This window comes from Coregonus lavaretus, assembly GCF_964263955.1.
Source record: "Coregonus lavaretus genome assembly, chromosome: 10".
Taxonomy (NCBI): domain Eukaryota; kingdom Metazoa; phylum Chordata; class Actinopteri; order Salmoniformes; family Salmonidae; genus Coregonus; species Coregonus lavaretus.
Window position 1 is genome coordinate 21,570,869 of NC_139997.1, and position 23,332 is coordinate 21,594,200.

A 23,332-nucleotide genomic window follows, 5' to 3' on the forward strand; every position below is an offset into this window, starting at 1 on the left:
CATAAATGTCAAAACAAGCTTATCCGTGATACAAGTTGCAATCCTGGAGCTTTAGAAACCAACTTGCATCATCCTCCCTATTCAACTCAACTGTGCCCCCCAGTGGAATGGTGTCAATCAAACAGCTGATGCCATAAGTAATAAAAAAAACTGAAATACCCACAACGACCATATCTTTGTCCATTTGGGTGAATGAAAAAAAGCAATTTTATAATCCCATATAACATCAAGTAGTCTTCTATCTCCTCCTCTCCTGTAGTGCACTGGTGTTTCGGAGAAGAAACTCCTAATGATCCATCTTTATAATTGGACTTTCACATGTGCACTTGTCCACGGTTGATGTTGCATTAGTTATTCACCCACTTAACTCCAAAAGAGACCTATTATGTCAAAAAGCCTCCAGGCAACCTGTCTCACCTTTTGTCTTCCATCAAACTAATTGTGTTATTTGCTGTGCCACCCTGATTTGTGCTCCTTCATAGCTGTGTGACTGGCATCCAATGCTGTGACTGGCATCTGAATGAGCACAGCTTGCTTTGCCGTATTCAGCGCTGTGGATTGTGATCCATGGTCTGCAGACCCAGTTGGAATGGAAGATGAATTTAATGAATTTCTATCTTTGCTCTCTTTTGCTCTATCTACTTCAGCAGTGCACAATGTCAGTCTTTCGGGGTTGTAATTTTGCATATTTATGTTCCTTCCTGACACTTAATTGATCAATTAGTGTAACTGTTGGACCAGAGAGTGCCCACACCTGGTTTCCAAAGTCTGTATCAGACGCTGATTTAAATGGCTAGAGAAAAAAACAGCAAACCCTGCAACTGTCAAGAACGTTTTCGAAATTATTTCTTTGTTGATTTAACCTCCCTGTGAGAAAGGGGAGGGACAGTATGCGATAACTTTTACACTTTTACTTTCTTCTTATAGCTCAGATTATATTCAGTACTAGAAAGAAGGAGAATACACAATAAATAAATATTTGCACATACAGTGCCTTGCAAAAGTATTCATCCCCCTTGGCATTTATCCTATTTTGTTGCATTATAACCTGTAATTTAAATTGATTTTTATTTGGATTTTAAGCAATGGACATACACAAAATAGTCCAAATTGGTGAAGAAAAAAAAAATTACTTGTTAAAAAAAATTCTAAAAAAAAAATAACGGAAAAGTGGTGCATGCATGTGTATTAACCCCCTTTGCTATGAAGCCCCTAAATAAGATCTGGCGCAACCAATTACCTTCAGAAGTCACATAATTAGTTAAATAAAGTCCACCTGTGTGCAATCTAAGTGTCAAATGATCTGTCATATGATCTCAGTATATATACACCTGATCTGAAATGCCCCAGAGTCTGCAACACCACTAAACAAGGGGCACCACCAAGCAAGCGGCACCATGAACACCAAGGAGCTCTCCAAACAGGTCAGGGACAAAGTTTTGGAGAAGTACAGATCAGGGTTATAAAAAAATATCAGAAACTTTGAACATCCCACGGAGCACCATTAAATCCATTATTAAAAAATTGAAAGAATATGGCACCACAACAAACCTGCCAAGAGAGGGCCGCCCACCAAAACTCACGGTCCAGGCAAGGAGGGCATTAATCAGAGAGGCAACAAAGAGACCAAAGATAATCCACAGCGGAGATTGGAGTATCTGTCCATAGGACCACTTTAAGCCATACACTCCACAGAGCTGGGCTTTACGGAAGAGTGGCCAGAAAAAAGCCATTGCTTATAGAAAAAATAAGCAAACACGTTTGGTGTTCGCCAAAAGGCCTGTGGGAGACTCCCCAAACATATAATAATAATAATAATAAACCATTTAGCAGACGCTTTTATCCAAAGCAACTTACAGTCATGCATGCATAAATTTTTGTGTATGGGTGGTCCCGGGGATTGAACCCACTACCTTGGCGTTACAAGGCATGCTCTACCAGCTGAGCAACAGAGGACCACTATGGAGGAAGGTACTCTGGTCAGATGAGACTAAAATTGAGCTTTTTGGCCATCATGGAAAATGTCTGGCGCAAACCCAACACCTCTCATCAACCCGAGAAAACCATCCCCACAGTGAAGCATGGTGGTGGCAGCATCATGCTGTGGGGATGTTTTTCATCGGCAGGGACTGGGAAACTGGTCAGAATTGAAGGAATGATGGATGGCGCTAAATACAGGGAAAATAGTTCAATATTGATTTAATCAGGTCTGAGAGTCCTTTAGGTGCCTTTTGGCAAACTCCAAGCGGGCTGTCATGTGCCTTTTACTGAGGAGTGGCTTCCGTCTGGCCACTCTACCATGAAGGCTGCATAGATGGTTGTCCTTCTGGAAGGTTCTCTCATTGCCACAGAGGAACTCTGGAGCTCTGTCAGAGTGACCATCGGGTTCTTGGTCACCTCTCTGACCAAGGCCCTTCTCCCCCAATTGCTCAGTTTGGCCGGACGGCCAGCTCTAAGAAGAGTTCCAAACTTCTTTCATTTAAGAATGATGGAGGACACTGTGTTCTTGGGGACCTTCAATGCTGCAGAAATGTTTCGGTACCCTTCCCCAGATCTGTGCCTCGACACAATCCTGTCTCGGAGCTCTACGGTCAATTCCTTCGACATCATGGCTTGGTTTTTGCTCTGACATGCACCGTCAACTGTGGGACCTTATATAGACCGGTGTGTGCCTTTCCAAATCATGTCCAATCAATTTAATTTACCACAGGTGGACTCCAATCACATTGTAGAAACATCTCAAGGATGGTCAATGGAAACAGGATGCACCTGAGCTCATTAGCCTACATCTTTCTCTCTTTATTGTTGCTTCATTCCTTCCTCGCGTTCAACAGTTAAATTAAATATGTTTCGCTGTCCATCATTCTAATGACATCCTTGAATAATATAGGACTAGAATTAGATGCAGAAGGCTTTCACTTATTTTCTTCACGAAGATTGAATGGTTATGGGTCTGAACAAAGTAACTGCTATAGCCTAGCGCCATCGCACGTTCGCTCTTCTTTCAAACTACCCGTGAGTTCTACTCGGCTGCTATACTTAACTGTCAGCATAAAAAGAGCTTGTGTCCTTCTTCGAATAGTCTATTGGTATAAGAAATGCAAAAAAATAAAATCTAGTCTAGTGTATCACCATGTGTATAGTGCAAAGTGATTGTTAATGTGCATAAATGAGAAGGATATTTGTTAGTCAGGGGCTTTTACTGTGCGGTCCGCGGTGCAGCCGTCCCAATGTGTCAGTACCAAAAGGCAGTAAGGATGTTCAGGGATCACACTCCTGTGGCTATGGCTGCACAACTAACATAATGACATAATGGCTGAGTCCCAACTGACTATATGGGGTCAAAAGTAATGCACTATATAGGGAATAGGGTGCCATTTGGGACACAACCTATGACAGAGTCTCTGCAGGACATCTGACATTGCAGCCCAAAATGCCATCTCAGCACTCCCCCATCCAAACCACATTGGGCAGCGACAATATGATACTTTATTCAACCCCTAACATATTAATCCTGGTTTCCCAACACTGGTATTTATCATTTCTTAACCCCACTGCCTATAAAAGAGTGAATGTGGAAGGTGCGAATTTTGGGTGTGAATCACAGTCAGGATTGGGTGTAGGAAGAGAACATGAATTTAATATAATTTTATTACAATTTAATAAAGACCAGAATAAGATTATGTGTCTGTCTTTCTAGTAAATAGGTGTGTAAGAGGAGAATAATCAAGTATAGAGCTCAAATGTTTAAGCACTCAAAACGTCAGGGAAGACGAAATTGACACGTTTCTTCTTTTAATAACAAAAGGTGCTCAGGTGCAGCAAATATTTCGGCACAGATTGTTTACATTTGCACCTTTGCTTTTGCGACTAATTCAAGCATTTTTCGGAGTGAGCACTTTTGAATTTTATTTTATTTATTTACAGAATTAGGATCTTCATTTGTTCACCCTGTTGCAGGAGAACCTTCCTGCAATGCAAAATGTGGTGTATTTGAGGTTTAAAAAGGCTTCTGACATTTGGAATTTCCACTTTGAAATTTCAGACTTGAATTTCCCTATCAAACCCTACAAAAATGTCCATTTATTATAATCATTCATTATGATCCACATAATAATTCACATTTCCTGTTTCTTTTCCTGCTTGAGCAAACTGCCGCAAATTAAGATCCTACATCTGTAAGTACTCACAGTTTTTCTATTTATGAGGCAATTAATTTACAATATGATTCACTAGTGGTGAGGGAAGTTTTACACCTCATTAGAGGTCCACCGAACATCAGAATGTGCTACAGCAGTTGGACAAGAAATGTTGCACTCACACAAGCTGTTCAACACAACAGTCAAAAAATAACTTTATTCATTACAATTTTATCTGACATAGAGCAAATAAAATGTTACCTGTTGACATTTAACAGATACAACTTTACCTGTTGACAAATCACAAAATCTAACAAGTACAGTGCATAGCATATCCATAAATCTGAGGTTGAAATTAAGTTCAGTCCCAATGACCCAAAAGCTCAGTCATACATCAACAAATGACATCGCTCAACTTAACCACCAAGCTTTTAATTCTAATGGAGGCTCTTTGGAACCATTTCTCTGAGTACAGAACCCCGTCCCTCACTTCTCGCCAGGCTTAAGTATTTTTGAACTAATCTTCTAAACCTAGCTATACTGAACAAAAATATAAATGCAACATGTCAAGTGTAGTTCCCATGTTTTATGATCTGAAATAAAAGATCCCAGAAATGTTTCATACGCACAAAAAGTTTATTTCTCTCAATTTTTGTGCACAAATTTGTTTACATCCCTGTTAGTGAGCATTTCTCCTGTGCCAAGATAATCCATCCACCTGACAAGTGTGGCATATCAAGTAGCTGATTAAACAGCATGATCATTCCACAAAAAAAGCCACTCTAAAATGTGCAATATTGTCACACAACACAATGCCACGGATGTCTCAAGTTTTGAAGGAGCGTGTAATTGGCATTCTGACTGCAGGAATGTCCACCAGAGCTGTTGCAAGAGAATGTAATGTTATTTTCTCTACCATAAGCCGCCTCCAACGTTGTTTTAGAGAACTTGGCAGTACGTCCAACTGGCCTTACAACTGCAGACCACGTGTAACCACTCCAGCCCAGGACCTCCACATCTGGCTTCTTCACCTGCGGGATCATCTGAGACCAGCCACCCAGACAGCTGATGAAACATAGGAGTATTTCGCTCTGTAATAAATCCCTTTTTGGGGGAAAAACTAATTCTGATTGGCTGGGCCTGGCTCCCCAGTGGGTGGGCCTGGCTCCCAAATGAGTGGGCCTATGCCCTCCCATGGCTGCACCCCTGCCCAGTCATTTAAAATCCATATATTAGGGCCTAATTTATTTATTTCAATTGACTGATTTCCTTATATGGACTGTAACTCAGTAAAATCATTGAAATTGTTGCAAAGCCTATTCCCCATCAGGAGACTGAAAAGATTTGGCATGGGTCCTCAGATCCTCAAAAAATTCTACAGCTGCACCATCGAGAGCATCCTGACTGGTTGCATCACCGCCTGGTATGGCAACTGCTTGGCCTCCGAACGCAAGGCACTACAGAGGGTAGTGCGTACGGCCCAGTACATCACTGGGGCCAAGCTTCCTGCCATCCAGGACCTCTATACCAGGCGGTGTCAGAGGAAGGCCCTCAAAATTGTCAAAGACTCCAGCCACCCTAGTCATAGGCTGTTCTCTCTGCTACCGCACGGCAAGTGGTACCGGAGTGCCAAGTCTAGGTCCAAAAGACTTCTCAACAGCTTCTACCCCCAAGCCATAAGACTCCTGAACAGCTAATCATGACTATTTGCACTGCCCCCCCCACCCCATCCTTTTTACGCTGCTGCTACTCTGTTAATTATTTATGCATAGTCACTTTAACTCTACCCACATGTACATATTACTTCAACTATCTCAACTAGCCAGTGCCCCCGCACATTGACTCTGCACCGGTACCCCCCTGTATATATAGCCTCCCTGCTGTTATTTATTTTACTTCTGCTCTTTTTTTCTCAACACTTTTTTTGTTGTTGTTTTATTTTTACTTTTTTAGTTAAAAATAAATGCACTGTTGGTTAAGGGCTGTAAGTAAGCATTTCACTGTAATGTCTGCACCTGTTGTATTCAGCGCATGTGACCAATAAAATAAGATTTGATTTGATTTGATGTTGCGTTCATATTTTTGTTCAGTATATTTTTCCTTCATCCCCATTGATTGGTGTCACATTGATGGTTCAGTCCATTGGTGATTTAGTAATTTTTACATGATGCAGTCTCCTTCAACTCATGGTACCCCTGGTGGTTTGGCTCTGTAAGGAGAGAGAGGGGAGTTAGGAGTGGAAAGGACCACATTGTACCTGATCTCTTGCCGTATTTCCTAATAAAAGCCTCTTTTAGAATTATAGGCTGTCCAATCATGGGAAAAACTCTCTAACATGTAATAGTTATTTATATTAGGCCTACTGGCATAGTAGTATGACAATTAAAAGAAACCATTTGTGTGCAATTTAATATTTGTGCAAAGCATTTCTGTATCAAAGTTACTGAGAACATATGGTATATCCTGATGTTGCCTATTGTTTTCTACAAGTGTGGATGGAAAAGTTTGAATCAAAACTGCTATCTCATGTCAAGACCATTATTACTTTTGTCTCCTCATCTAATATTCAATAAGAGTATAGTGGCTATTCAATGAAAACTGCTTACACCACCATCCGGTATTCAGTCAGAGTACTGTAGCTCACTATTTAATTTCAACTTCATCTGCAGTCTTGCAGAGATTCCTCACTTTATAATTTTCTGAACATCCCAAACGATATAGACGAACAAGCCCACTAGCAGAATACGTTTGCGAGTTTAGATTAGAGTTATGGTACCCAGACTCATATTCTCCTCTACCAGAGGCCTGGACTCTGTGCAGTTGACAGGGTTTCCCCGGGCTGCTCCTAAGATAGCCATGATGTCCACCAGGTTGAGCTTCCCTTCCTCCTGCAGCTCCTCCACCGCCTCCTCCAACTCCTGCGCCGTCTCGGCCCTCTCCTCGATCTCCTCCGCCGTCAGCATCCCCATGTCCTTCATTCCGTTCCCCTTCCCGATCTGCGGGGGCGCCAGCGAGCATCCGGCCCTCAGCCTGCCATAAGACTGCAGGTGCACCACGTTAGCGTGCAGAAACAGTAAAAGACCATTGAGGTCGTTGAGCGGGCAGCCCAGCTTGCGACCACTGTTGAGGCCCAATGCGGGGAGAACCTCATACACCGACAATAGAGTCGTATCCCAGCAGAAGAGGCGGACCAAGCTGAACAGCACGATAGCCACCAGCAGGACATAGATAGCGCTGTTAGCCACGCTAATCACCTGGAAGACCAGTTGGCCGGTCATCTTGCACTGGACCAGCTCTGGAACCCAGTTCTGGTCACACAGCAGGCCCGTGCGGACGAAGCAGCTGAACGCGTCCTGGAGGAAGGTGGACAGGTGGAAGTAGACAAGGTAGAGGCAGGCGGCCGACATGAAGGTGAGCAACAGGAAGCCGCGCAGAAAGAGCATGCTGACCAGGAAGTAGGAGTCGTGCTTGCTCTGCATGTACCTCTCCAGCAGGGGGTACTCGAAGTAGCGCTTCCGCTTGGCCCTGAAAGAGACCATGGAGGAGATGGGGTTAGAGGACAGTTGGCTCAAACACACTTTCATGTTATTGGCTCTGTTGTTTGATAATGGAGGTTGTATGAGCATCTATGGCATTTATCATAGTATTCAAGATTTAAATAGTTAGTCACATGACTGTAGTTGAAGCATAAATAGTGTCTTGTTTCCATTTTCAGATACTTTTGGCTGTTATTAGCTTACTTTTGCTTTTGTGTTTAAAGAAACAGCACCAATAAAAAAAAGTAAATGGCCACAGCCATGAAAATTACACCCAGAACGTGTTTGCAACTCAAACATCTTCAGAATTGTTTACATTTACATTTAAGTGATTTAGCAGACGCTCTTATCCAGAGCGACTTACAAATTGGTGCATTCAACTTAGGATAGCCAGTGGGACAACCACATCTTGATCACAGTAAGTACACTTCTTCAAACAAGCAGCTGTGAGCAAAGTCAGTGCAATCAGGGACAACTACATCTCGATCACAATAAGTATATTTCTTTAAAGTCAGTGCTAGCAGGTGAAATAAGTCAGGTGTTAGTTTAGACAAAAACAGTGGTAGTAAAGGGGGGTAGAAGGATTACTATAATACTATTCCAGGTATTCCTTAAAGAGGTAGGGTTTCAAGTGTCTCCGGAAGGTGGTCAGTGACTCCGCTGTCCTGGCATCATGGGGGAGCTTGTTCCACCATTGGGGTGCCAGAGCAGCGAATAGCTTTGACTGGGCTGAGCAGGAACTGTGCTTCCGTAGAGGTAGGGGGGCTAGCAGGCCAGAGGTGGATGAACGTAGTGCCCTCGTTTGGGTGTCATTGTAGACATCAATCTAAAGGTGTCCACATGCTTCCCAGCCGAAACATTTTGGTAGAGTTTGTGCATATATTAATGACAACATTTTGTGATGTTTTTGTTAGTTTTGGACTTCAGTGAGGGTTTTTTCGGCTGTTCGGGCACACAAAATCTGTTCTGGAGACAATCCGAAGTTCGGAGCCAAAGTCTACTCCCCTTCGTCTGTGATTGGTCAACAGTAAGGATTCTTCAATAAAGTCTTTGTTGTCATTCAATGAAAGACAACTCTTTTTTTATTCACATTTTTTCATTGAGAAATATTGCACCAAACATTAGTTAGATGTAAAATTACGCGAACAAATATCTCCTTGGCAAAAACAGCTAAATTATTGACAGACTTCATGAGTTATCTTACATTAATTCTTACATTAATTCTTACATTAATTCAGACTATTTTGAGGCGTCTCAAAATGGACAAACAGTACTATTGCTGCTTTTTTCTCATTTTTTCAAGCAAATATCTTTTAAGGGAGTATGCAAGCACACACGTTGGGTGCCAGCCAAACTGAAGCATGCTGACGCCTTAAGCCTGCTGACTTCCCCTCTTCCTCAGTCCAAAATCCTCCCTCTACCTGCCTCAACCAATCTCTGCCTCGGCCTATCTCTGCCACAATCTCTGCCACAACCACTCTCAACTCTCAAGCTCGGCTTGGAAGGTTCGGGGGTTCTGGCGCATCTCCAGGATGCTCTGAGCCAATCGTACGGAGCGGTTGTAGGACTTGTCCAGCTCGTCAATGATGAAGAGCAGGTCAGAGCCCAGTGACGGCATCACCAGGAAATGCCAGATGAGGGCAGGCAGGTACATCATCATGGCCATAGCCAACAGAGAGTACGGGAACATCTGAGAGGGAGGGAAGGGGAAGGGAAGGTGAAAAAAAATGAAGAGAAAGGGAGGGGATCGGAGAGGTAGAGAGTAAGAGATGATGACAGAGAAAGGATAAAGAGTGAGAGAGAATGAGATGAAGAGAAGGGAAGGAGAAAGTGATTTACAGACTACATTTTAAATGTTTAATGAGAAAGCTTAATTACTTTTAATGGATGCTCTTTATTGTGACATTAAGGAAGCAAGAGGCACTTTCCATTAAAAAGTAATGATGATTAGTGTACAAAGCATTAGTAAAAATTCAGTGCTCCATATCTCTCTCCATATCTACTCACAACCTCGATTAATTTTGTAGTGGAAGAATGAGAGAAGGGGATACTCGCGACTGGTGACTTGCAGATGCTGAGGCCCAGCGTGATGACTCAATCACGAATTATGACATTGTTTGGATGGCTGACTATTTGTGGGCTATCACAGGGGTCAAACACACTTTATCTGTGGTAATCTCGAGGAAGAGACATTCCCACGGAAGTCGTGGGGTCACTGACGCCAGGAGAGGTGTGAAGACTGATGAAACTTGAATCAACAAAATTAATGAAATTGTAATGTTTGTATTGTTTCTAGAGTTCATGAAGAGCTATGCATTTGTATATGTTTTATTGTACTGTAAGTGCTATGGATTTATTGTTACAGGGAAGCTGTGTTATTTTGTTCATCGGATGGCAGATAGTTAAAAGAGGAGCAACACAGGGGTGCGCTCCTATCATTTTAATTGAGTTGATTACATCAGAATCTGGGTGTTCCAGTCTTTTGTTTTTACTAGAAAAGTGCAAAGAAATGCTAAATCAGGTTGGGCATGAGTTTCTGCTTGAATTTGTTTAAAATGCACTGAATTTGCTCATATTTTGAGAACTTGCTACCAAGCTCCTTTGTGTATCACACACACAGAACTAAAGACACGTGTAAGTCTTATTTAGTGTCACGCCCTGGCCTTGAGAGGCCGGTTGTCTTTAGTTGGTTTGGTCAGGGCGTGAGGATCTATGTTAGTATTTCTATGTTTAGGATCTAGATGGCCCGGGTTAGAGAGGAGCAACGGCAACACAGAAGGTGCAAGCCGAGGAGGAAGCCCGAGAGACAGCCCCAAGAAAAAATGTTGGGGGGCTAAAAGGGTGGTCTGGGATCGATAGAGAAGAGCCCCGACCACTGCACTCGTGTGGGCTCAAGAAGGAGTCCTCACTGGAGGAGGACTGGGCGCGGAGAGTAAAAGACTGGTACAGTCGGAGATCTCTAACAACAGTTCCCAGTCCGGTACACCTCGTGCCTGTGTCTCGCACCAACCTAGTGGTGCGTGTTCCCAGTCCGGTACGGCCCGTGCCTGCTCCTCGCACCAAACCAGTGGTGCGTGTCGCCAGCCCGGTACGCCCCGTATCTGCTCCCCGCACCAAGCCAGTGGTGTGTGTTCCCAGTCCAGTACGGCCCGTACCTGCTCCTCGCACCAAACCAGTGGTGCGTGTTCCCAGTCCGGTACGGCCCAAACCAGTGGTGCGCGTATCCAGTCCGGTACAGCCCGTGCCAGCTCCTCGCACCAAACCAGTGATGCGTGTATCCAGTCCAGTACGGCCCGTACCTGCTTCCCGCACCAAACCAGTGGTGTGTGTCGCCAGCCCGGTACGCCCCGTACCTGCAACCCGCACCAAACCAGGGGTGCGTGTTCCCAGTCCGGCCCGGCCCATTCCTGCTCCTCGCACCAGACCTGTGGTGCGTGTTCCCAGTCCGGCCCGTTCCTGCTCCGCGCACCAGACCTGTGGTGCGTGTCCCCAGTCCGGCCCGGCCTGTTCCACCGGTGCCTGGTCCAGCAACGGTCAGCGGCTCCACTCCGGAGCCAGAGCAGTCCGCTCCACCGGGGTCCAGTTCAGCTCCGGTCAGCGACTCCACTTCAGACCCAGACGTCAGCCCCTCTCCAGGTTCGGGGTCTCCCACACCAGGGTCCAGACAGGGCTTGGTGCATCGTGGGAGGATTGCCTATCCAGGCCCAGACGTCAGCCCCTCTCCAGGTTCGGGGTCTCCCACACCAGGGTCCAGACAGGGCTTGGTGCATCGTGGGGGAATTGCCGATCCAGGCCCAGACGTCAGCCCCTCTCCAGGTTCGGGGTCTCCTACACCAGGGTCCAGACAGGGCTTGGTGCATCGTGGGAGGAAGGAGAGGGGAAGCATCGCGCCGAGGTCTAGACCAGGGGCGCAACGGGGAGGCAGAGAGGGAGAGGTCGTCACGCCCGGAGCCGGATCCGCCTCCGAAGCTGAATGCCCACCCGGACCCTCCCCTAATGAGTCAGGTTGGTGCGGCCGGAGTACGCACCTTTGGGGGGGGGGGGGGTACTGTCACGCCCTGGCCTTGAGAGGCCGGTTGTCTTTAGTTGGTTTGGTCAGGGCGTGAGGATCTGTTAGTATTTCTATGTTTAGGATCTAGATGTGTATTTCTAGGTTTGGCCGGGTGTGATTCCCAATCAGAGGCAGCTGTTGCTCGTTGTCTCTGATTGGGGATCATACTTAAGTAGCCTGTTTGCCTACCTTAGTTGTGGGATCTTGTTCCGTGTTAGGCTTGTATGTGTATAGCCTGAGGACTTCACCTTACGTTGTTTTGTTTATGTTTATTGAGTTTAATAAACATGTACGCTTTTCACGCTGCACCTTGGTCTGACCCGTCTCTCAACGTTCGTGACATTTAGTTGATTGATAGTCATTTTAACTAATGTATCATGTATTTCTGTGGTCCTCTGTAGCTCAGCTAGTAGAGCACGGCGCTTGTAACGCCAAGGTAGTGGGTTCGATCCCCGGGACCACCCATACAAAAAAAAAAATGTATGCACTCATGACTGTAAGTCGCTTTGGATAAAAGCGTCTGCTAAATGGCATATTATTATTATTATATTATTATTTCATGTACACTGTAATTGTTTGAGTGTTAATTCTTTAGTGACTAATAAATCCTATTAGTTGAATTGAGTAAATGCATTCCTTGTTTTACAGAGTAATTATTTGATTGACTATACGCTTATAATTTAGTAGGTCTATTGGTAGTTGTTATTTACACTACACATGATCGGGTACCACTTTGACATCTCTGATCTGCTTGCCTCGATAAATTAATGCTAGAACATTGGTTGTCAGGATTAGCTATTTGTTTCTAGTCTCTTCAAAATTGTATAACGGTGCAAGTTAGACATATGTTCATTATAGTCATACTGAGAGGTGATGTAAGGCTCGCTACCTTGACTAGATTCCTCCAGAGACGTACACGGCCTGTTGCATTTATTCACATAATATTGGAGTCAGATTGATTAATGTAGTTTATTATTATATTCAACAATTTCTACATATCGGTTGGATCATTTCCACACCCCTACAAATGGTGACTCATCCAGTTGATGGGGATTTCCATTACACTACAATTTCTCACAATGAACACCTAAAACTCAAGAAAATTGTATTGTGCTACATCAGAAACACGTACACCCTCACAAGCTTGTGACCCAGCTCCTCATCAGCCGCTTCTGAACAGACTGCCCACCAAAATACACATCAAAATATACAAATGGACACAGCACACGGCTAACTCCATCATTATCCCCATGAGCAGGAGGTCCATGTCTTACTTGGACAGCCCAGTATTTATAGAACTGCTTAATACATATTTATAAAACCCATCTAAAATTGCATGTCTGAGCTTTGAAATGAGTTAATGGCCTCCGTAACAGAAATCTCAGGTTGTTCATGTCTTGTCAAAGTTTAAAAGTGTTATGTTTGGAGAAATCTTTAAATGTCCCTTTTAAAAATACATTTGGTTTCTCTCTTAAGAATGTATTGTCAGTGCATATTTTTGAATTGGGAATCTTCCAACAACACTGCCAAATACCAGAATAGCCCACAAAAAGCCTCCAGTATACCATTGACTCTTCATCAACTTATTTTACACTGATGTCATTTATCACCTGACAAAGAGCAACAATTTACAGTAGTTTTATCACTTTTTTTGTCCAATTCTTGTGCCACATTAACGTGTGTGCAATTGTCTCTCGTTCCACCATGACAGAACACAGCAGGGCTTACTTTGTGCACCCAGAGGGATCGCTCCTCAAGGTTTCCGTCTGTCTCAAACTCATGGTGCATCAGGGTGTCCCAGCAGTGCGTGTCCACGTAGGCTGCCTGCCTGGCTGTGAAGTTGTTGGGTGGGAAACAGCTGGGCCTACAGGAAAAACAAATATAGATTTGAACTATTTTAAGCTCAGCAATTACACTGGTCCAGTTTGTAAAGGCATTACATTTTACATTTACATTTTAGTCATTTAGCAGACGCTCTTCTACAGAGCGACTTACAGTTAGTGAGTGCATACATTTTTTCATACTGGCCCCCTGTGGGAAACGAACCCAAAACCCTGGCGTTGCAAGCGCCATGCTCTACCAACTGAGCTACAATGACATAAAGATGCATGCATGTACACACACATAACATACTTGCATGCATAGACATAAACAAACACCACAGAGAGAGAGAGAGTTTCCTTAATGTCAAAGTTTGCCTTAATGCTTTTTAGAAGGTTCCCTTTTCCAGAAGCAGAAAGGTTAGCCCTACCAAATCTAAATCATATGCTTCTAAATGGAAACCTGAGTTTTAAAACAGGGTGGTATTACCCTCCTAATATGTGGGTCTTTTTCAGGACCGAGCTCAGCCCGTTCCACCATACAGATGGTTGAACCACAGAGCCAAGGGTCCACACCCTTCCGTTCAGCCCATCTCCTCTACAGCAGTGCTGGGTGGGCAGGGCAAAGGGCAAAGGGCCACTTCAGAGGAAACCCTGAGTTAAACACAGGACGCCCTATTTTTATATACAACCTCCAAATCTCCACATCTGTGAAAGTCTCCTAAAAGAAGTACACCCAACCATCCAGTTACTGCATTATGGTACTACGGATAACTGTACATGGATGGATTACATGTTACATGATGTGCGTGCATGCGCGCGTGTGTGTGTGTACATGTGTGCGTGTCTTTGTGGACATTGAGATAGCTGGGGACATGCTGTATCCAAAATGGACTATGTATAACAAGACCGTCAGGTTACAAGGGAACACAGACAGCAACAAAGCATGTTCCTTCTACCACTGGGCAACAGTTTGACATCCCTATCTTGCTTGTTACCCATTGTACAACAAGGGCTCCTTCTCACCCAGCTATTTGTAGCTGTGGGCAGAAATCTTGGCTGCTGCAGCAGGTGCAGACAACACAGACACCACCAACCAGATGAAAGATGAAGCAGACAACAAACCAAGCTAGATAAGGAGGGCCAAGATCCATCAACTGTTCCTAGGCTGTCCCTCGTTTTGCAACATCTCCCAGTTAATTAACATACAATCTAATTTAACTTCGATAGAGAGCTGCAAAAGGAGTAGGTTGCCAGTAATTACCAAGCAACGCGGCATCGGCGAACGCTGCTCTCAGTCATCCTCCTGCCAATTAGCATCTCTAACAGCTGATTATAGTCCAGCTCGACGGGAAGACGACCGTTAGCTCAATGTCAATGAAACAAGGAAATAAGCTTGCCTGTATGTAGCCTTTTCTGTGTGCCACTACCACACACATTGTTGTGTTAGTGTTATTGTTGCAGTTGACCACAGTTGGTGTCCAGTACATGTCAACTCAAGTCAGAAAACAAATGGAAATTCTATGAATAAATTGAAAGAGACCTTATATTTCCTGAGAAACGTTACAATTAACTTTTTGAATAGTTGATAGAATTGTCTCCATAACCCTTATACTACAACGAGGACAGTTTGAACATCCAGTGCCCCCATGTACCCTCCATTCACAAAAGTGCTGTGCAAACAATGGGTTGTGACTGAATCTGAATGACTAACTCCCTTGCCTAAACACAGATTCTCACTCCTGCACAGTAAAGGGAAAAAGACAAGCGAGAAGAGACTAGAGAGAGAAATGTGAGACAAAGGAAAATAAAATTGAGGAATATTGACACAATGATACAGGGGACAAAAGAGGCAAAAATAAACACAGAAAAGGGAAAGAGGCAAAAAGAGAGAAAAGGAAATCATATCAGAGAATGTACCAAATGTGATTTGCAGCAAAACAAGAACTAGAAGAGAGAGAGAGAGAGAGACGGAAAGACAGATGGAGCGACACAGACTGACCATTGGAGATTTCGCGAGCGAAGGCCATGGACACCAGCAGCAAGGGCAGCCCCACGGACACAAACTTGATGACCCTGTCGAGCGGCAGCTCCAGCTCCAGGTGACCAATGCGGTTGCCCCCGGCACCGTCCCGGAGCAAGGCGGCCGACAGCATGTCCTGGGCGGCTGCATTAGCGATGGACATCTTGACGCCTAGAGATGTACAGGGAAATGTTGGATTTACACCAACCTGAGTCCACTGAGACCTGGGAGAACAGAGTTTTACACTAGTACAGGAAGTTCTTTTTTTGGATGGGCCAGATTAATTCCAAACTGGCAACCGGAGTCCACTGAGACTTGATAGCACTGAGCCCTAGTAAAGCATGAAGGGTTTTAGCATAGGGTGGGGTTTAGACCCAACTGGCAACCAGGAGTTTCTGGGTTAGCTAGGGGAAATACATTTGTCCTACCCTGTAGAGTATTAGAATGTACTTTGTTTTCAGTTGTTTCTTTTTTGTATTGATACAGATTTGAGATTGACCATGTAATGGTATTAAACCACTAGGATTATAGTCTTGATATCCAATCTGAGAAATAAAACTGGTATTCATTGTGTGAAGTAATCATCAAAACTGTATGCAAAACAGGATGAGAAGAGAAAATAATATCTCAGATATTTTTCTTGAATTGACAATACTGTAAATACCAAACATGCATCAAAGTACTTTAAACCATTGGTATAAATACCACTTATTCTACACACCTCTATCTCCCTAAATGTCAACAGTCTTTCAGTCATCTCCATTCCACGTCTTCTACAATACAATGATAAACAGCTTCCATGTTACCTTCAATCCGCTTGCTCTTTTCAGTGACCAGTGACTGCAGGGTGGAAATCCAGTAAGGAAATGCAGTGAGACAACTGAACCAAACGCCTCTCTGAAGATCAGAGCTGTGTTGGCGAGGCTCTTAAGTACTCCAGGAGGGCCCTGCTATGTGACAGGCTGGGACTGGGCTGGACTGGGCCTGGCTCCTGGGTCTATGGGTCTAATTATAAGGGACCACTGTTGCTGTATGCTGGTGCCCAGATGGCAGTGGTGGCTCTGCAACTCCACCGACCTAAAGGGTTGGCTGCTGTGTGTCTGGGGTGGGAGGAGGGAGTGGCGACTGTGTGTGTGTGTATGAGCATGTGTGTGTCTGTACTTTTATGTGTGTGTGTGTGTGGCTTGTGTGTGTGCATATGACACACTGTCTTGCCTCATCACTGAGGTCCCAACCATGCTCTTGACTGCCATGGCAGCGGCCCACTTCAAACAAGGCCCAAGCACCAGTGACTTTTCCTGTCTCTGTCATTTCCCCTCTTATTTATACCTCAGGTTGGCTCTAGAGCTTCAGCTGCTGCTAGCATACAGTATGGAGAATGGTAGTTACAGTTAGGCTCTGTCTGCTACAGCTATTTCAGTGCTGCTGCTAGGACGGGTAACTTTAGTGGAACTGGATGACTGGTAACTAGTGCAATGTAGAACAGACTGCCATAGCCCTAATGGCAATCATGGAATACTTGGTCATATGTAGTCCAAATACAGATACAATGATTTTGGTGGCCATCTACAATGAATTAGGTTAAGGATACAAGTGTGTATGTATGTGTGTGTGTGTGTGTGAATCTCTGAAATTAATGTATAACGGCCATCTACAGAAGATCCTAGAGTTGTATAATATTCAGCAAATGTTTTTTGATACTCTACTTATATGGGTCACCCAAATTTAAAGGTAGGAAGACATTTGGGTGGTACTCCAGCAAGACCAAATCACAGGCTTGATTAACAACCAGTGGGTAGGATATAAGAGACATGACAAGGAAATGTGGGAGGTTGCTCTACATTGAGGCTGTTTAGTCTGAGCTTCATCTGTAATTTGTGGAGAAGTGTGGTTATTGTCTAATACAGAAGTGGTCTTTTTTGTTTGCAAAGCAGAGGCCTAGTGTTGGGTTACTGTCAGCATGCAACAGGTAATGTGGCTTGGGTGAACTTTTCTGACAGGAGCAATGGCGTAAGACTAAACAATGAGCAACAGACACACATTCATTACAATGTATGTGGGGTATCTTTAGCCCTTTAACAGTCTGCAGTTGTTTTTGATATAATTTGTACTATTTTCATTGTAATACCCAATCTGGCCACAGGGAGGAGAAGTAGAGACTGAGGCTGTCCTAATATGCACACGGTGTGTGATCACTGTCGTATGCACACACCTTTCTGCCTCAGAAAGGATTCTGAAACTAGAAGCTTTATCTATTTTAATTATAAACAATTGTCTATTGAAACAATAGATTATGACAACAATGTCTACAAACAAAATAAATGAAATCCCTATTGTCACTTGCTCTGGAAGAACCATTTAAAAAATAAGCAATCAAGAAAATGTATAATGAAGAACATACTTCACAAAGACCAATCTCAATGAACATTCAAGAACAGGTTTTTCTTTTCTAGACATCACATCAGAAAACGGGTGGCTTCATTTTGTGAATTTCATTTAGCACAAAAATAGGGTTGAAATTAGTTTTCACAGTTTCTTCAAATCCTTAACGTAAAACATAGAGAATTGTTTCAGGAATTTAACTTTTCCCTTTAAATATCCAGGCTTTCTCTTTAAATTGTCTTTTTCTTGCAAAGGTTTTCACTTAATTATGTTAGTTCTGTGAATTGAGGACTCAATTCAGTCACCTCTCTCCATGTTGGTATGTTTTTCTTTAACTCATTCAGACACTGTTACCAAGGCAGTGTTTTGTTTGTAATGTGAATCCTCAATGTGACATACAGTATTTCTTTCCAGTCTTGAGATTTTGTCACCTTGACTGGCCATCAGTAACTTCGATAACTCAGATTCACTCAAACGTTTTCTCAATTGCAAGATCTCTAGAACATCACAACAGTTACTTTGTGCCTTCTTCAAAGAAGGTGCCATTTGATCCGTCTTCTGAGAGCTCAAATATTTTTTTAAATAAATATGCAAGCCTTCAACAATGTAACGCAAACGTCAAAACATCTAATATACATACTTTGTGCAGTTTTTGCTCTTGGCCTCAAAGAATTAAAAGTTTTTTGAATCATGCCCAAAAACATCGATTTTGTTGCAGAGAAGAATCGCTCGTCATCAACAATATGAAAAAGTGTGTGTAAAACATAATGACAACATAGTGTTTATGGAGTCAATCTGAACGGACTAAGGCTTGGATGATACCAAAGCATGGAACCCAACGTGACGGTCAGGTATAGACCTACAGATCAAGTTCACAATCAACTCACATACAGCAACTCATAGTTTTCTCAATTGTCATTGTTTTGTCAGTAATAAAACATAAGAGAATTGGGGTGACCCACTAGTCCACAGAGTATGGTGTCCATTTTAGGACCCACATTGTATGGTGACCATTTTAGGACACCTTCAGACCCCTAATCCTCATATAGGATCTTCAGTCTTAAAGAGTTCTGATGGGACGGATCTGTAGTTTCTAGACAGACATCCATGGTAGAAAAAACAAAATGCCCATTCAAGGTGTGTCTGTTGCCTGAATCTAGGGGCTGGTCAGGGGGTAAGATTGAATGGAGGTGTGGTTTGTGGAGGGAGAGTATGGGCTGGATCGTGTTCATTAGGGCGCCCATAACAAAATGAATGTTTCTTAGTGTAGAACATTCCAGGTAGTCCCTTTCTGTTTCAGTCTGTTTTCTTCCGTTTGGTGACTACTGAACAGAACCCAGGTGTCAAAAGGTCACGTTGTCCTCTAACATTTCTCATTACTCTAGCCCCTCTCTATGCTCCATGCCCAGATCTCTCCTTCCTCCACCACCGGATATATGTCTCCTTCCCTCGCTCTCTTCCTCCTCCTCATCATCTTCCTCTTCCTCCTCCTCTTCCATCACTTCCTCTTCCTCCTCTTCCTCTTCCTCTGTGCCATCCATGGAGTCGTCGGTTCCCCCCAGCATGGCTTGCTGCATGGCCAGGGTGGCTGAGTCAGAGGACAGTGGCTGGAGGCTATCCAAGCCTAGGGGGTCTGTATGAGAAGAAGGAGAAGCAGGCAACGCAGGGTTAACACACTAACACACAAACTTGACATTATAACTGCCTCTGATTCTATATCCTTCTCATCAAAATGTGCACTCATTCACTCCCCTTATGGGAATTAAAGGAATGAACTGGTCTAATGTGGTGGAATCACTATAGCCCATGCCAATATTCACTGTATTTTATTCACTGATCCATTGCTTTTAAACCCATGAGGATGAGTGCGCAAGTGCACACTATCTATGCACGTTGATGCAAAATGATGACCTTGATGAAGTAGGTTGAAATAACGAGGAAACTATGTTGAAATATCAAGGGAATCATGTTGACTCAACCAATCTTTTGCCAGAGTTTTGAAACAGATACATACACATCGACAGAGCGTTTGAATGGTTTAGTGACGTACTGTCAGCGTTGTTAGAGTGAGGTCCATGTGTCTGCAAGACGCCAGCCACAATGGAGTCTGGCCAGAAGCGCTGGGTTGGACGGTGTTGGGACTTCATCTTCTTAGCCTTGGGAGCTGGGTCTGGGTTACTGGCATCCAACATGGGCTGTAGGATGCGCCTGCGAGCGTTGATAAACCTAGAGAGAGAGAGAGAGAGAGAGAGAGAGAGAGAGAGAGAGAGAGAGAGAGAGAGAGAGAGAGAGAGAGAGAGAGAGAGAGAGAGAGAGAGAGAGAGAGAGAGAGAGAGAGAGAGAGAGAGAGAGAGAGAGAGAAGACCAGTAGATGGCGCCACTATGTTGTGATTCACTATCAGGTGGTAAAGCATAGCACTGAAGTTTGAACTCATCAACATTCACTCTGAACAGTCAACATTTCTATTGATTTCATCAGAAATTCAGCAGATTTTCATCTCATATTGCATTTGCAGTAGTAGTATTACAATCTTACCAGTTGTTGACCTGTAATAAGGTGAGATTTGTTTGTCCTGCAATCTGTCTTTTCTCGTCCTCTGTTGGGTAGGGATGCTACAAAAGGGAAAGATATAAGATATTTAGGATGCCATCAGTAAAGTTTAATCAATTTCAATTAGTAGTTTTGTGAATGAATAGTTCCCTGTGACCTGCCCTGTCTGGAACTGCGAGGAGTAACAGCGTGACCTACGTTGCTAGCTACCATGACAAAGACCAAAGCCGGCAGGAGTACAGTTGTCGAGGACATTGGTGTCTCAATCACACGTGAAGGATCTTTTAAATGAACAAAAATAGTTCTACAAGCAGTTGTTACAACAACAAGAAAATAGCTTCAAGTGCTTTGTCCAAATACTGGTGGATTCGACTAATAAAATATTGGACGACCTGACCAGAGAGGTCCAGGACCTAAAGAACAGTTTGCAGTTCTCCCAGGGTCAGCTCAATGAGTTGAAACAGGAAAACTGCAAGATTACAGCAATCTGTAAGTCATTGAGAGAGGACATCAGTTCTGTCTGTGAATCCATGATAACAATGACGGATAAATCAGACCATCTCGAGGGACAATCAAGGCGTAACAACATGGTTGTGGACAGAATTGCAGAATCTCCACGGAGGACAAAGTGAGGGAAATGATCTCTGAGAAATTGAAGATGGACCACAGGAAGATTGAGGTGGAGCGCGCCCACAGGACTGAAAAACCCACCACCGGCCCAGGTGACAGGCCCAGGCCGAAATTAGTCAAGTTCCTGAGGTTCAAGGACAAGGTAGCTGTTCTGGAAAGAGCCAAGAACTTGAGAGGAACATATATCTTTCTCAACAAGGACTATCCTGAAGCTGTACGCCAGAAGAGGAAATAACTTATCCCAGTCATGAAAGCTGCAAGAGCACGTGGGGACATTGCTTACATCCACTATGACAGGCTCATTGTCCACCCTCCCTCCCAGAAGCCTGGAAGGGATGAGAGAGCCAAGCCTATGGGTTCGTAGCTTCAACCCCGCAGCACACACACACACACCAATTGATTAATGCTGAATATTTTTGCTGAATTATTTTTTTTTCTCTTGCTTTGTTTGCTCTTTCCAGGATTATGTCTATCTCTGATAAGCTACCCAGGAAAGGGCTGAAAATAGCCCATATTAATATATGTAGCCTTAGAAATAAGGTTCATGAAATCAAGAACTTTCTAACATAAGATAACATTCATATATTAGCTATTTCTGAGACTCACTTAGATCATTCATTTGATGATACAGCAGTAGCAATACAAGAATATAACATCTATAGAAGAGACAAAAATGCTTATGGGGAGGTGTTGCTGTATATATTCAGAGCCATATCCCTGTAATGCTTAGAGAAGGTCTTATGTCAAGTGGGCGGCAGGTAGCGTAGTGGTTAAGAGCATTGTGCCAGTAACCAAAAGGTCGCTGGTTCAAATCCCTGAGTCGACTAGGTAAAAGATATGTCGATGTGCCCTTGAGCAAGGCACTTAACCCTAATTGCTCCTGTAAGTCACTCTGGATAAGAGCGTCTGCTAAATGACTCAAATGTAAATGTTATTGAAGTGTTGTGGTTGCAGGTTCACTTGCCACATCTAAAGCCTTTTCTTTTGGGGTGTTGCTATAGGCCACCAAGTGTGAACAGTCAGTTTTTAAATAATATGTGTGAAATGCTTGATAGTGTATGTGATGTAAACAGAGAGGTCTACTTTCTTGGGGACCTGAATATTGACTGGTTTTCATCAAGCTGTCCGCTCAAGAGGAAGCTTCTTACTGTAACCAGTGCCTGTAATCTGGTTCAGGTTATTAATCAACCTACCATGGTGTTTACAAACACTACAGGAACAAGATCATCCACATGTATCGATCACATTTTTACTAATACTGTAGAACTTTGTTCTAAAGCTGTATCCGTACCCATTGGATGCAGTGATAACAATATAGTGGCTATATCCAGGAAAGCCAAAGTTCCAACAGCTGGGCCTAAAATAGTGTATGAGATCATACAAAAGGTTTTGCTGTGACTCATATGCGGATGATGTAAAAAAAATATTTGTTGGTCTGATGTGATTAATAAGGAGCATCCAGATGCTGCACTTCATTAATTTATGAAATTGCTTCTTCCAATTATTGATAAACATGCACCTGTTAGGAAACTGACTGTTAGAACTGTTAAGGCTCCATGGATTGATGAGGAATTGATAAACTGTATGGTTGAAAGAGATGGGGAAAAAGGAGTGGCTAATAAGTCTGGCTGCACATCTGACTGGTTGACTTACTGCAAATTGAGAAATTATGTGACTAAACTCAACAAAAAGAAGAAGAAACTGTATTATGAAGCCAAGATCAATGATATAAAGAATGATGGAAAAAACTCTTTAGAGTACTTTAAATGAAATTATGGGCAGAAAGACATTCAACTCCATCTTTCATCAAATCAGATGGCGTATTCATCACAAAACCATTTGATGTTGCCAATTATTTGAATGATTACTTCATTGGCAAAGTGGGAAAACTTAGGCAGGAAATGCCAACAATGAACAGAGAGCCATCATATTCATGCATTAAAAAAAAAAAAAAAATGAAAGAAAAGCATTGCAAGTTTGAATTTTGTAAAGTTAGTGTGGGAGAGGTGGAAAAATTATTGTTATCGATCAATATTGACAAACCTCTTGGCATTGACAACATAGATGGAAAGCTACTGAAGAAGGTAGCTGACTCTATAGCCACTACTATCTGTCATATCTTTAATCTGAGCCTAGAGGAAAGTCTTTGTCCTCAGGCCTGGAGGGAAGCCAAAGTAATTCCGCTACCCAAGAATGGTAA

General features: G+C 43.3%; 2 protein-coding genes across 2 annotated transcripts in view; both read right to left on the reverse strand.

Annotated features, from left to right (window-relative positions):
• Positions 1-6,289: 6,289 nt before the first annotated feature.
• LOC311135638 (pannexin-3-like) lies at positions 6,290-15,732 on the reverse strand (the record flags this gene model as incomplete). The annotated part of the gene is made up of 5 exons (XM_084169666.1): positions 6,290-6,348; positions 6,916-7,664; positions 9,160-9,365; positions 13,455-13,590; positions 15,545-15,732. The coding sequence occupies 5 exons, from the start codon at positions 15,730-15,732 to the stop codon at positions 6,290-6,292; spliced, it is 1,338 nt and encodes a 445-aa protein (XP_084025792.1).
• A 2,078-nt stretch (positions 15,733-17,810) lies between these two features.
• Positions 17,811-23,332, reverse strand: part of LOC311136251 (homeobox protein PKNOX2-like) — an 89,087-nt gene continuing 83,565 nt past the window's right edge. The window contains exons 10-12 of the mRNA XM_084170383.1: positions 20,488-20,564; positions 20,002-20,177; positions 17,811-19,584 (exon numbers count right to left, since the gene is read on the reverse strand). Of these exons, the coding sequence (XP_084026509.1) occupies positions 19,328-19,584; positions 20,002-20,177; positions 20,488-20,564 (510 nt within the window). The 3' untranslated portion in view covers positions 17,811-19,327. The remainder of the gene's footprint in view (positions 19,585-20,001; positions 20,178-20,487; positions 20,565-23,332) is intronic.